At 46.4% G+C, this 12,112-nt stretch overlaps 2 protein-coding genes across 3 annotated transcripts; both read left to right on the top strand.

Moving 5' to 3' along the window:
- Positions 1-1,667: 1,667 nt before the first annotated feature.
- Positions 1,668-4,641, top strand: LYZ (lysozyme). Its single transcript, XM_027793474.2, has 3 exons — positions 1,668-2,547; positions 3,170-3,228; positions 3,983-4,641. Exons 1-3 carry the CDS (start codon positions 2,247-2,249, stop codon positions 4,328-4,330), a joined length of 708 nt encoding a protein of 235 aa, XP_027649275.2. The 5' UTR covers positions 1,668-2,246; the 3' UTR covers positions 4,331-4,641.
- Positions 4,642-6,434: 1,793 nt separating this feature from the next.
- YEATS4 (YEATS domain containing 4) lies at positions 6,435-11,778 on the top strand. Of its 2 annotated transcripts, XM_055809272.1 has the most exons (8): positions 6,571-6,589; positions 6,748-6,842; positions 7,172-7,238; positions 7,340-7,434; positions 8,263-8,530; positions 8,876-8,968; positions 9,046-9,133; positions 11,184-11,778. In XM_055809272.1, exons 4-8 carry the CDS (start codon positions 7,424-7,426, stop codon positions 11,351-11,353), a joined length of 630 nt encoding a protein of 209 aa, XP_055665247.1. In that variant the 5' UTR covers positions 6,571-6,589; positions 6,748-6,842; positions 7,172-7,238; positions 7,340-7,423; the 3' UTR covers positions 11,354-11,778. The 2 variants fall into 2 exon arrangements, with proteins under 2 accessions (XP_055665246.1, XP_055665247.1); XM_055809271.1 differs by lacking the exon at positions 8,263-8,530 and having other exon boundaries at positions 6,435-6,589; positions 6,748-6,867.
- The last annotated feature ends 334 nt before the right edge of the window (positions 11,779-12,112 follow it).

Below are 12,112 nucleotides of genomic sequence, written 5' to 3'. Positions count from 1 at the left end.
GCCACGGAGAAGGTGCTGATGGTGGTAACGGGCTGGCACAGAAGGAGAGGGAGGTAAAGGAGGTTTGGGATTTTGTCTCCTTTTCATTTAAAGAGGTGTGGGCAAGCTGACTGGAGGGTGTCACCCTTAAGAAGCTTAAAAAGACATTGTTTCACGGACACCTTGCAGAAATGCCTGCCGCATGTTGCTGTTTCAACAGGCTTCATAGGAATGTTCAAACAGGAGCTAAATTCCTGCTGGTGCTGTGCTTGTTCGCCTTTGTAATGGGCAGCGTTTCCCCTTGTCATGCTGCAGACTCTGATTTCAAGGCATTTGTTCCTCGATGTGGCCGTAGCACGTGAGGAGTGAGGCAATCTGTGATTGCACAGGTTTGCAGGATGTGAGGCCATGGGCACAAACTGAAACACAGGAGGTTGCCTCTGAACATCAGGAAACACTTTTTCACTGGGAGGGTGACCAGACACTGGCAACAGGTTGCCTAGAAAGGTTATGGAGTCTCCATCCTTGGAGATGTTCAAAAGCCACCTGGACGTGGTCCTGGACAACTGGCTGTAGGTGGCCCTGCTTGCACAAAGGTGTTGGAGCAGATGACCTCCAGATGTCCCTTCCCACCTCAACCATTCTATGATGCCCTGGAGTTCAAAGCATTGCTTCAAGTATCCCATTTGTCACTCAGCAGTAAAACAAGCAGATTAGCCAGGGTTGGTCCCTCTGCTGCTGGCAGACCACCGCTGGCAGGGGAATGTGGCAGTAGCAGTATTTCTGCACTGCTATTTAGAAATACTCATCGTGCATTGCAAGACAGGGGTATCTTAAGATTTTTGTTTCTCCCTTGTTGGTGACAGCACAGTCCTGGTTATTAGAGTCAAAATAATTATTAAAGATAAAAATAATGCCAGTGACAAATCTGAGTTTGAAGTCTAAGAGGGTTTTATCTGCATTTATCGTGAAGAAATTGGGACCTTTACTGGATAGCTGTGGTGTTTAGGTGTCCCTTTGCCTAGTTACCTATTGCCCTCAGCCGGAGGTAAGTTAAGAACCCAGGTCTTCCATGCTACTTGATTGACTATGAGGCAACTTTAATCCTCAAGAAAGAGGAAAAGTACAATTTACAGTTATTAAAGCAAGCTAGCTGATATCATCGTGCAGTTAGTATCATCAAGGGGCTTAGTGTGGAAGATGGGAGTCTAGGGGTGGTGGTAGAAGCTGCTGTTCGCTAACAGTTGCAGTTTGAACTGGGATGCTGTGAAGATCTGATCTCTTAGAGGTTGCTGAACATAATAAAGACAATTCTCCAGCTCACCTATCAGAGTGCCAGCAATTCCCCAGGCAAAGGTGCCCTAAAAAAACAAATCAAGTAAGACTGTGTGCAGGCATTCTGTTTCTTGCCAGCACTTACCTTCTGAAATTAATTTAGCAGATGTGAATTTCAGAGTCTAGTCAAAAGTAGCCAGCTTTGAATGTCATAAAAAAAGTAGATCTGCTTGTGGTGGTTCAGCTTCCCTATGCCCACTGAAAAAAAACCTGTTCAAAGTGAACCTCAGGGCCCCAGATGAGCTGTAAAACCCGCTTCTTATATTCTGCTATCAAAACCTGAATAGTACGTAGGTGCTGGTGACTAGCACAGACGTGTTTTCGTTTTCATGCTTCACCATTCGAGGAGATCTTAGATGAGGGTTGATTCATCGTGGGTGTTAAGGAGGCTGCATGTGCTTCTTCCTCCCCCATCACTCCTGCATGATGCTCCATCTCACCTAGTGACTGGCTCCGTGGTCCCCTTGCACCCTGATCCCTGATAAACCCAGTATTGCTCCCAGTGCCTGTGAGAACACACAGTGAGAAGCGTGATGAGGTTGCTCATACTGATACACAAATGATGTATTGCCAGACTTCAGCACTTGACTAGAAAAACTACCTTAGCAGGCCCAGAGGATAACTAGTAATTATGCCGATTAAAACTTCTCTATCTCCTAAAGCTATTTTTGTGAGGTCATTAGTGGTGATAGATTTGTGATGAGCAGTAACTTGTGCAGTAAGGCCAGGACTTAATGATAAATTCCTAATAAATGTGAGTAGCAGAGTTTAGATAGCCAACTCCCTCTTTGGTAGGTAACGTGACAGAGTTTTAACAAAATTCTTCTGAGGTAGTGTTACCCTGTCCTATGGCTTTCCACATTGTATAAGAAATTTGACAATTCTGGAGTGATGTTTTAGGTACTGGGAAATGCCCGTGTACTGAGGAGGCTATGTTTCTGGTTGCTACAGAGCTGAGGAGCCAAAAGGGGGTGGGAGAAAAGTTAAGAGACAAGCGCAGGAGAGGCTGCAGTCTGGTGTTAAGAGGCTGTGTGCACCACCCTGGGGACATGGAGTCTTGGCTAGTCCTTGCATTTTGCATCTTATCTGTGGCTGCTCTGGGGAAGGTCCGTGAGAGGTGTGAGCTGGCAGCAGCTGTGAAGCATCTTGGACCAAATAACTTTCAGGGACGCAGCCTGGGACTCTGCAAGTCCAGGGGGCACATGGGGTGGGAATTTCCATTTAACAAACTTTGTTAGAGTGAGCAGGTCCATGTGCATGCTAGCGTTTAGGATCCCATCGGGTTAGTCTGTCGCTGCTGGCACAGACAGCAGGTATTTCCTACAACTCATCTCTTCACCATCTCTTTCCCTGCTGCTCTTCCACAGCCTAACTGAGCTATGATCATCAGGAAGCCTTTTCTGGAATCAGTCCACCTTATCATACCTCCCCATTCCTAACTGCGCTGCTTTTACTTGCTGCAGTTCCTTCCTCTGTCGGTCATCTGCCTGCGGTGGCTGTGCTGCTGGAGTGGGGCAGGAGGTGAAGCTGTGGAGCAAGCAGGAGTGGGAGTGCAAAGCAAGACAGGTGGCTGGGCAGAGGCACTGCCGTGGGATCTGGAGACAAGGCGTAGTGGGCAGTGGCAAGAGACTGTTGTTAAACCAGTTTCCTTCAGAGGGAAACACATGTAGGCTCTGATCCTGGGTCTGGGAAGCAGCCCATGTGTTGGCCATGGGAGAATCACTGTCCCCATCCCTCTTTCCTGCTGTGGATGCAGTGGCAAGTCAATAAGACAAAATAGGGCAGGTAGGTCATAAAAAGGGAAAGGCAAAGCCCTGAGCATGGCCCCTCACCAAAACCTGTGCTCCTGCCTCAGTGAGCAGGTATTTGTGCAGCGAGAAGCTCCACGGGAGCATGCTTGGCCACAGGAGCAAGGTGAGCAGTCTGGGTATATCTGCAGTGGCCAAAAGCACCCTCGGGGCCACCTGTGAGAGTAGCTCTACCTGCTACAGCTATTGACAGCTTCAAAGCATGACAGGAGCTGCTGCTGCTGCAGAGCACACCCTGCCTGCCACAGCCCACACGCCGGTCCCCATCCCATGGGGGTGTGTGTGCAGCTGCACCAGCTGTGCTCATACGGGCAGGAGCCAGCAAAGAAACAAGGTTATCTTTAGCAGAGTAATTTTTTTGGCCATTCCCGGTGTCTGCACTAGCCTTAGGGCAGTAACAGTGGTGAGAGGGCCCAGATGCTGTGTCGGTTTTGCAAGTTCCCTTTGTGAAATCTTCCTTGCACTTCATTTCTGTCCGGGAGAAGGCGGGTCAGATACCTGTCAAAAAAACACAAATGCATTTCAGCTTGAGAGTGATCACAGAGAAGAGGTTCCAACTGAAGCAGGAGCAGGCACTGTAGCCTTTGCTTTGTACGATTACATACAGGCAGAATCGCTGCATAGATTGGATGTGGTGTTTTCCCCTGTTTTTGTGGCAATATATGTTGGGCTTGATTTGTGCTTCTCTATAGACAGCAGTGTACATAGACAGCATACTGGAATTTATTTCCAAGAGTAGAAATCCAGCGTTGGGTTTTCCAAGGACACTTTTGAAGTTAAGACATCTTGCATGTGTTTTTCATGTTTGGTTGGATTAAAGAATAAAAGGACCACCCCCCTATCATGTGCACTCCCTATAGGGTAATCTTTCTTTATTTTCTGTATCAGAATCGTGGATCTTACAGACCAACAGCTGCTGGTGGTGCAGTGGTGGCAGGACCCCGAGGGCCAAGCACATGTGCAATATCCCCTGCTCAGGTGAGCTGAGTTTCTACAGGTGGTGCTGTGATGGGCTGCCCTCTCATATTCCTGTTGCAAATAGATTAGCACAGGTTGGTTACACCTCTATCTTTAAAATACAAAGCAGAACAACATTCAAGCCCACCCTTCCCCCTTTCCGAAGGGAGATCTGCAGGGCAGTTTTGTGCACATGGGAGGAAAAGGCTTCTTTACAGCAGGAACCGCGTTCCCCTTTTTGTCCCTCTTAATGTTTCTAGAGTAAAGAGGTTTCCATAGAAGCTCTTTATGAATTAGAAGTTACACTAACCTCAGGAAATTTAGTTTTTCCTTGAAGACGGTGAGAGCTTGACCATTTGCAAAAGTCTGGCCTACGTGCCAGTCTTGCCAACTTGCTTTGTTTTAACAAGAAGAGCTGTAATACTTCAGAGCTGAGCAGTACTATCCTGTGAGATCTAGTTCATGTAAGGAACGGGGTAGAGAATTCTTGCTTCCTGGGAGGGGGTTCGCATGGTGTTCACTGTCGTCTTGTCCACCAGGAGCCCTGGCAACATGCTTTGGGTGTCCAGGAAGGGGGGGCTCTGGAGAGTGGTTTGCAGGCAGGGTCTGGCTGCAGGTCCCCAGAGGAGCGACCCGAGTTCTCCCATCCATCATAGGAACAGACAGAGCTGGGCTGACCTGAGGGTGCAGCGACCCCCTCAGACTCACGTCCTTCTGAAATGGAGAAATTAGTTACCTTCGGGTCAGCACAGCCCCCACTTGTCACCCTGCTTAGGAGCCACACGGGCATTGTTCCCCAAGTCGCCTGCAGTTCAGAGAGAGCTGGTGGGCTTACAGAGCAAAACCATGTCAGCATCAGCCTCTGGCTTCATTCAGCCCACCAGCCAGGCACACTAAGTGAATCAGTAATGAACAGTAACATCAGATGCTCCTCAGGCCTGCCCCTTCTGGTAATTAACGTGGTTTTAAGGGTCTTCTGTCCTCTGTTCGGAGTGCTATGGGAAGCTGTCTGCCTTTCTACAAGAACAAGAAAACATTTTGATCATATATTCTGTGTTTTCCTGCATAGCTGGATATAATGTAAATAATGGGTCCTGCTAAGCCAACTTGTTTTGATGAAGACAAGGGCTGCTGATAAAAGCTGCTCATGCCTAAGCAGGGTGAAATGGTGCCAGTTAACTATTAATACCTTGTTCACCTGAAAAAAACCTGTCAGGTTGACAGCAACCAAAATACAAATGACTGGAATCTTTCCTTCTCATATGTCTTTTTTTTTTTTTTTTTTTTTTTTAAATTATGGGTGTTACTTGCCTACAAGTTTGAATCAAGCATAACTTGTTACCTTGTGGTGCGATACCCCTTTTCCTGTACTACAGCACAACTGAACAGCTATCGACCAAGAAGACCAGCTGACAACACAGTTATTTACCCATGAGTAAAAGGAGCTTGGTTGCAGATTAACCATAAAACGGTGGCAGAAACCAGTTTGTTGTCACACTAGTAGCCTCATTCAGTATTTTAAGTTTGTCTTGCAAGGATAAATGCACGAAATACAGCGTTCTCTTGCAGCCTAGTTGATTTTGCATCATCTGTGGACCTGCTTTCCTGGCCTGCTTCTGCTCATTCTGGTAACTGGAAGTTGCTGGAGGCAAGTTCTTTGCCTTACCTCAGAAATTAGAAAGAGAAGCAGCCAGAAATTGCCATACATCTCTGGCTTTTGGTTCTTGTCTAGCGGACAACAGGATGATGTCTTACCAGAGACGGTGGTATCCTGCATGCTCCGGAGATGTACAAGGGTTTCTGGAGCAGTCACCCCCCAGACTGAGTACTGTGGAGCCCAGGCTGGCTCCAGCGTCAGCAGGCTCTACCCCGCCTTGTCCCCCGCTTTGTGCCCGGGGCAGGCTCTACCCCGCCTTGTCCCCCGTCCCGTGCCCGGTGCAGGCTGTACCCCCCCTCGCAGTGTCTGGCCCGCGGGGCCGTGCCCGGGCGGGGGCGGCTGGTGCAAGGGGCGCCGCGGGGGACACACGCCAGCCCAGGGGGTGTCTGAGCGCTACCCAAGGAGCGGCATGAGAAGGAGCGGGGGGAAGCGATGTCGCTCCCTGCGTCCTTTTTCAAGCGCAGCTGCGCTCGGGGGGACCGGGGCGCGGGCGGGCGGCAGCCGGCAGCGGGGCAGCGGCTCGCAGCTGGCCGGGCGCCGTCCTTCGGCGCCTGCCGTGGCTCGGGCAGCGGCGGTGCCGGGGGAGGTGAAGCGCTGCAGGGCGGCGAGGGGCGGCCCCGCTCAGCGCCCGGGGCGGTGCGGGCCGGGCCGCCGCCGTGACGCCCGCGCGCCGCCGGAAGCCGCGGGGCGTGGCGGTGGCGGGAGCCGCCCCCGGGGCGGGGCCGGGCCCGGGCCTGGCGGCCGCGGCGCAGGAGCTGAGCGCGGGCGGCGGGGCTGCGGGCGGCGCCTCCTCCGGGGCAATATGTTCAAGAGAATGGCAGAGTTCGGGCCTGACTCCGGGGGCAGGGTGAAGGTACGGGCCCGGGGCTGGCCCCGGGCGTGCGGGGGCCGCCGGTCGCTTCGCGGGGCCGGTGCAGGGCCGCCGCCCTTCGGACGTGTCGCTCGGGGTTTTCCTTGTTCGCGGGCCGGTTTGTTTACCGGGGTTGCTTCGTCTGTGTCCTTGTTTTTAAGGGTGTTACCATTGTGAAGCCGATCGTGTACGGGAACGTGGCGCGGTACTTCGGGAAGAAGAGGGAGGAGGACGGACACACGCACCAGTGGACGGTGTACGTCAAGCCGTACCGCAACGAGGTGGGCGCCGCCGCCGGGGGCGGGGGGCGCCGCGGGGCGAGCGGGGGCTGGCGGCGGCCCAGGAGGTAAAAAGAGCGGGAAGAGCTGGTTCCTCTCACGGCTTCGGAGGGAGTTTTCCAGGCCGGGGAAAGCTGGAGCCTCTTGTGGGACCGGGTCCCGGCGGGCCCGTGGGACCGCGGCGTTCCCCGTCCCCCGTCCCCCTTCCCCGTGGCGCCCCAGCCAGCCCCGCCGGAACCGCGGGCACCTCGGCGGGGTGCGCAGGGCTGCGCTGCGCAAATGATCAGCAGTAACGTTTCTGTTCCAGGATATGTCTGCTTACGTGAAAAAAATTCAATTCAAGTTGCACGAAAGCTACGGTAATCCTTTAAGAGGTGGGTTTTGCATCGGGGCATTTGTTGCTGGAACTGGGACCTTGGTGAGTCGCACTGAGGCTTTACCATCCTTACTAATGCTCCTGTGTTCCCCACTGCAGTTGTTACCAAACCACCGTATGAAATCACTGAAACAGGCTGGGGTGAATTTGAAATAATCATTAAGATATTTTTCATTGATCCGAATGAAAGACCTGTAAGTACATTGAGCTCTTAACAACACTTAATTAGTTATGGTAGCCTGAAGCTGTGCTGTAGGATATTGCTGGTCAGAATAAGGCCCATCAGCCACGGAAGGAATAAACCCTGCTCTTGTAGAAAATGTATTAAATGACTGGCCACATTTTCCTGCTTCTGTGCTTTACTGTTAGCATTCATGGCTCCTTTCTCTGCACTGGGATTCTCTGACATTTGCTAATATGTGACCGCATGTTGCACCTTACCTGGGTCGAGCACATACTGAGGATTTCTCTTCCACATAGCGCTCCAGTTCTAGGGTATTTGAATTATTTTTTTTTATCACATTTGGTCAAAATCAGTCAAAACGCAGCAAAGGCACTATGCTAACGTTAGTCTCTTTCCTAGGAAAACCAGGTTAAGACACTTCCCTAGTTGTATAGAACATTGGAATTAATTTCTTTCTTTGCATCCTGTGTTTTAGATGTATTTTGCAGGTTTGTTTATCCAGATTCAGGTAGGAAACTTGATTACTGTATTTTAGGTGAAGGGGATGTTTGTTTCTGGAAGGACTGAGTTCCTTCTGTCACGCGAACTACAGCAATCCTTTTGCTTTAGCCAGTTTTTCCAAATTAAGGGAAAACTGAATTTATGCCTGTCTTGAATATGTGAAAATCGATACCAGACTAGAAAGGGCTTCCTGCGCTGTTGTGCTCAGTAGCATCCTGACTTGTCCTGTTAATTCCGTTCACGGCTTGACCAAGCTGTCCTAAAGTTGGTTGGTGTTTTTTCTTTGCTCCTGTTTTTGGAAGGCTGTTTCAGTGCCTGTCGCGTTCTTCCTTTCCAGGAAGTACCAACCACAATATGGTATCGCTCTCTTCCGTGACCGTTCTCAGGCCTGTTCATGGAAGGGAAGAACCGTGGGCTGTGTGTCCTCTTCCCAGGTCATGGTCCAAGTGGTCAGCGGTTCCTCAGGGCTGGAGAGAGGGCTTCCGTTCCTCTCCAGCTCCTGCCATTTCCAGTGCAGTAATGGAAGAGTAACTCCGTCAAGAAAAATTTCAGTGAAAAGCTATTCACAGGCCCCCCCCGGTGTTTTTCTTTCACAAGAAGGGATGGTGAGGCCACAGAAAGCACTTTCCAATCGATCAAGTGGGAAAATTGGTTTGAACTGTCAGCTGTTTGGAAATGCGTAAGGGAAGGCGTTCTTAGCAGGTTTTATATACCAGTCCTAAACCACTTGTTCAGACGTTTTTAAAGTATCAAGAGGTCTTTGGGTAGTTGGCATGTTTTAACGATTAAATGTCATGCCTTTAGTAGAATAACTTAATATTATTTTTGCATTCCTAAAAGATTTTTAAATCCATACAGTTGTTTAGTAAGAACAAATACTACTTGTTGCTATCTAGAAGATTATTATTTTCTTGCAGTTGTCAAGCTAATAAAATTCTGTCTTTGTATAGGTAACTTTGTATCACTTGCTGAAGCTTTTTCAGTCTGATACCAATGCCATCCTGGGAAAGAAAACGGTGGTTTCTGAATTCTATGACGAAATGGTATGGAAATTTTTAATGTAATCCTCACTTTATTTTGACGAGCGTTAGTGATACCGTGTATTTTTTTCCTTCATCAGATATTTCAAGATCCTACTGCAATGATGCAGCAGCTGTTAACGACATCTCGTCAACTAACACTAGGTGCTTATAAGCATGAGACTGAGTGTAAGTTGAAAATGAAAATATTTTAATTTTAGAAATAAGCGATAGTTAGCTTTGCTTTTAGTCTTTTTTTCTGGGCTATAACAGTACAATGGATTTGGATGCTCCTAAAAATTATTTTTGCATTAAACTGGCTTCAACTTTTGCAAAGATATTATTTGAAAACTTTTAAGATTTTCTGATCTGTGTGCTTGCTGAAAAAATGGGAATTAATTTCTCATTATGAAGAGTGACGGCATGATCTATACATAGTCTAACATACTTGAAATGAGTTAAAACAGAATAAATTGAGGCCACAGTGTTTGTGGTACAGTTCTGTTTAGCTCATCAGGATGTTAACTGCAAGCAAAGATTACACTTTAAGCACTGAAATACTGAACAGTTAGTACTGTTTTAAGTCAAAGCAGCAACCCTTTGGGGATAAAGGGTAGTGTCTAAAAGCTCTTTATGTCTTTTTTTCCCTTCTGTCTAGTTTTTTAACTGTAGGTCACTTCATAACATACTACTTCAGTTCTTTGCATCCTTTTAATCTAGTCTGTCTTTAAATACAAACCAGTATATTAAGGGAATTAAAGAAATGGAATTAAGATACATTGATTCATAAAATATAATGCCTTTGGTGATGATTTCTCTTCTGGTCCTGTGGATTTCATCTCCTATCTTCTACTCTCAGAAAGCAGATAGAGTACTTACTGAGCCCAGATCCTACCTTGTCAGTTACAAACTACAGTGCCATCATAGTCTGGCTCACCTGGCCCTTGGCTTGTCTGCGTGTTCCCCTGACAACAAATGTCAGGTATTTTTACACTGTGAATACCTAGAGCTAAGAGCAGTTATGAGTCTGAAGCCCTACAAAGTTAGGGTTCCAATTTGCTCTGTGTCTGTTTGGGTGTGTGGACGTGTGAGCTGCTTGTATGGTCTACCACAGTTTAGCCAGTCTTGAGGTGGATTTTTGTTATATTGCGTGTTGTTATGGTTAACATGTAGAAAATGCTTAACAATTTGAAAAGTAAAAAAGTCTTTTCAGATTTAAACTTTTCTCATGTAAATTTTCTGGATGTTTCTCCTGAGAGTAGATAGAAACTTTTAGTGGTTTTTTTGTATATATTTCCTTAAAGTGTGCTACTGAAGCAGATAAAAATTAAGATTTTTTTTTTTTCTGCCACTGCCCATGAGTATATAATATATGGGATGTGAAGAGATATCCATGGCCTCCATAGGTTTGTTAGCTTTACCAGCTTTGTCCATAAACCTATGCATGAACAAATTAAAAAAAAAAATAATAAATTGGGACATCTCAATAAACTGGATTGAGGTGTCCTAATGTCAGATATTCTTACAAGCAAAGATGGCGCTACTAGATCTTTTAGATGCATGGAATTAAACTCCAGTGAGAGGGAGAGCAGAAGTGCTTTACAGCACGTGGGAAAGGAACCACAGAATGGCTGAGGTGCAAAGGCCTCTTGAGGTCATCTGGTCCAACCCCCTGTCCAAGCAGGGCACCTACAGCTGGTTGCTCAGGACTGTGTCCAGATGGCTTTTGAATGTCTCCAAGGATGGAGGCTCCTGAAGCTTCCTGGGCAACCTGTCCTCAGCGCTTGGTCAACTTCCCAGTAAAATAAGGTTCCTGATGTTGAGGCAACCTCCTGTGTTTCAGTTTGTGCCCACGGCCTCACGTGCTGTCACTGGGCCCCACTTAAAAACTACTTGTAATTCTCTGCAATCTCCCATTATTTGCTGTCACTATGTCAAGTGTTTTTTTTCCCCCCATGTAATCTTTAAAAAACTGGAAAATGATGTAATGAATTGTGTAACTCTATCGACAAAACTGATGAGCTGAATGAGGCCACAAAATTATTTCTTTTTATTTTTCTTAGTTCCAGGTTTTTATTTGGATACCATTTTGACTACAATCATTGAATCTCTAAGGCTAACAATGATAGATTCTTTTTCAGGACAAACACCATCCAAATTACTGCTACAATTAAAACCAATAATAATTGCAACTTTTCATGATTCTTAAAAGATTTATTTTTCTTTATCACCACTATAGTTGCAGATCTTGAAGTGAAAACCAGGGAAAAGCTGGAAGCTGCCAAAAAGAAAACTAGTTTTGAAATTGCTGAGCTTAAAGAAAGATTAAAAGCAAGTCGCGAAACCATCAACTGTTTAAAGAATGAGATCAGAAAACTTGAGGAGGATGACCAGTCTAAAGATATGTGATGAGTGTTGGCGTGATAAAGAGCCTATAGTGAAAATGGAAGGACTTCAGTCATGGAATTGTATTGTTCTCTTCGATTCCGTACCTGAGATTGTGTGAATTTCACTTGCAAACGATTGAAGTATGTTGCAATCAACTTCATAAATGGAAGAAAAAAGAAAGAATGTATCCTTGATTTATAGTTAAAATCTGTGGGTACTTAACAATGAATTTCAAATGGAAGGGTCTTGGAGACAGGCTACCTTTTTTTTTTTTTTTTTTTTAACTGCATTTGAGCAGTGTATGAAAACTTTGTATTAAATCTTGTATTAGTTCAGTGTGGTTTTCCAAAATGCTGGTGTTTACTTTTTTTTACTTGTTTTTTCTACTGATTGTTTAGAGATGCATCTTTAAAGCTAAAAATAAAATATGTGGGGTTTTATTTTAATATTTTTTGTCTGTCCAGTTGTGGGTTTCAAGAACAACTGTAAATGGCATACCCTGATTTAAGGCAGAGGTTGAAATACAATGGTATGCAAGTTGCTTAAGTCTGGTTACAGTGATTTCTGTATGTCTGTTTGTTACCAGCAGAGTGAAAAAACTTACTCAAAACAGGGTTTTAAATAACTTGTATATCTACAGATAAGAGTTTGTAGCCTCACATCTGCTTTAACACATAAATGCATCAGTTATACACGTTATACTCAGAAGCAGGAAATTATTCTGGTCCTGTTTTGTAGAAGCTTGTTTAATATTTATAATGTACTGCAGTCAGTTCATCA

The sequence above is a fragment of the Falco peregrinus genome, chromosome 6 (assembly GCF_023634155.1).
Source record: "Falco peregrinus isolate bFalPer1 chromosome 6, bFalPer1.pri, whole genome shotgun sequence".
Lineage (NCBI taxonomy): Eukaryota > Metazoa > Chordata > Aves > Falconiformes > Falconidae > Falco > Falco peregrinus.
The sequence above is the reverse complement of the archived record's forward strand: the minus strand, read 5'-3'. Positions and strand labels throughout refer to the sequence as shown.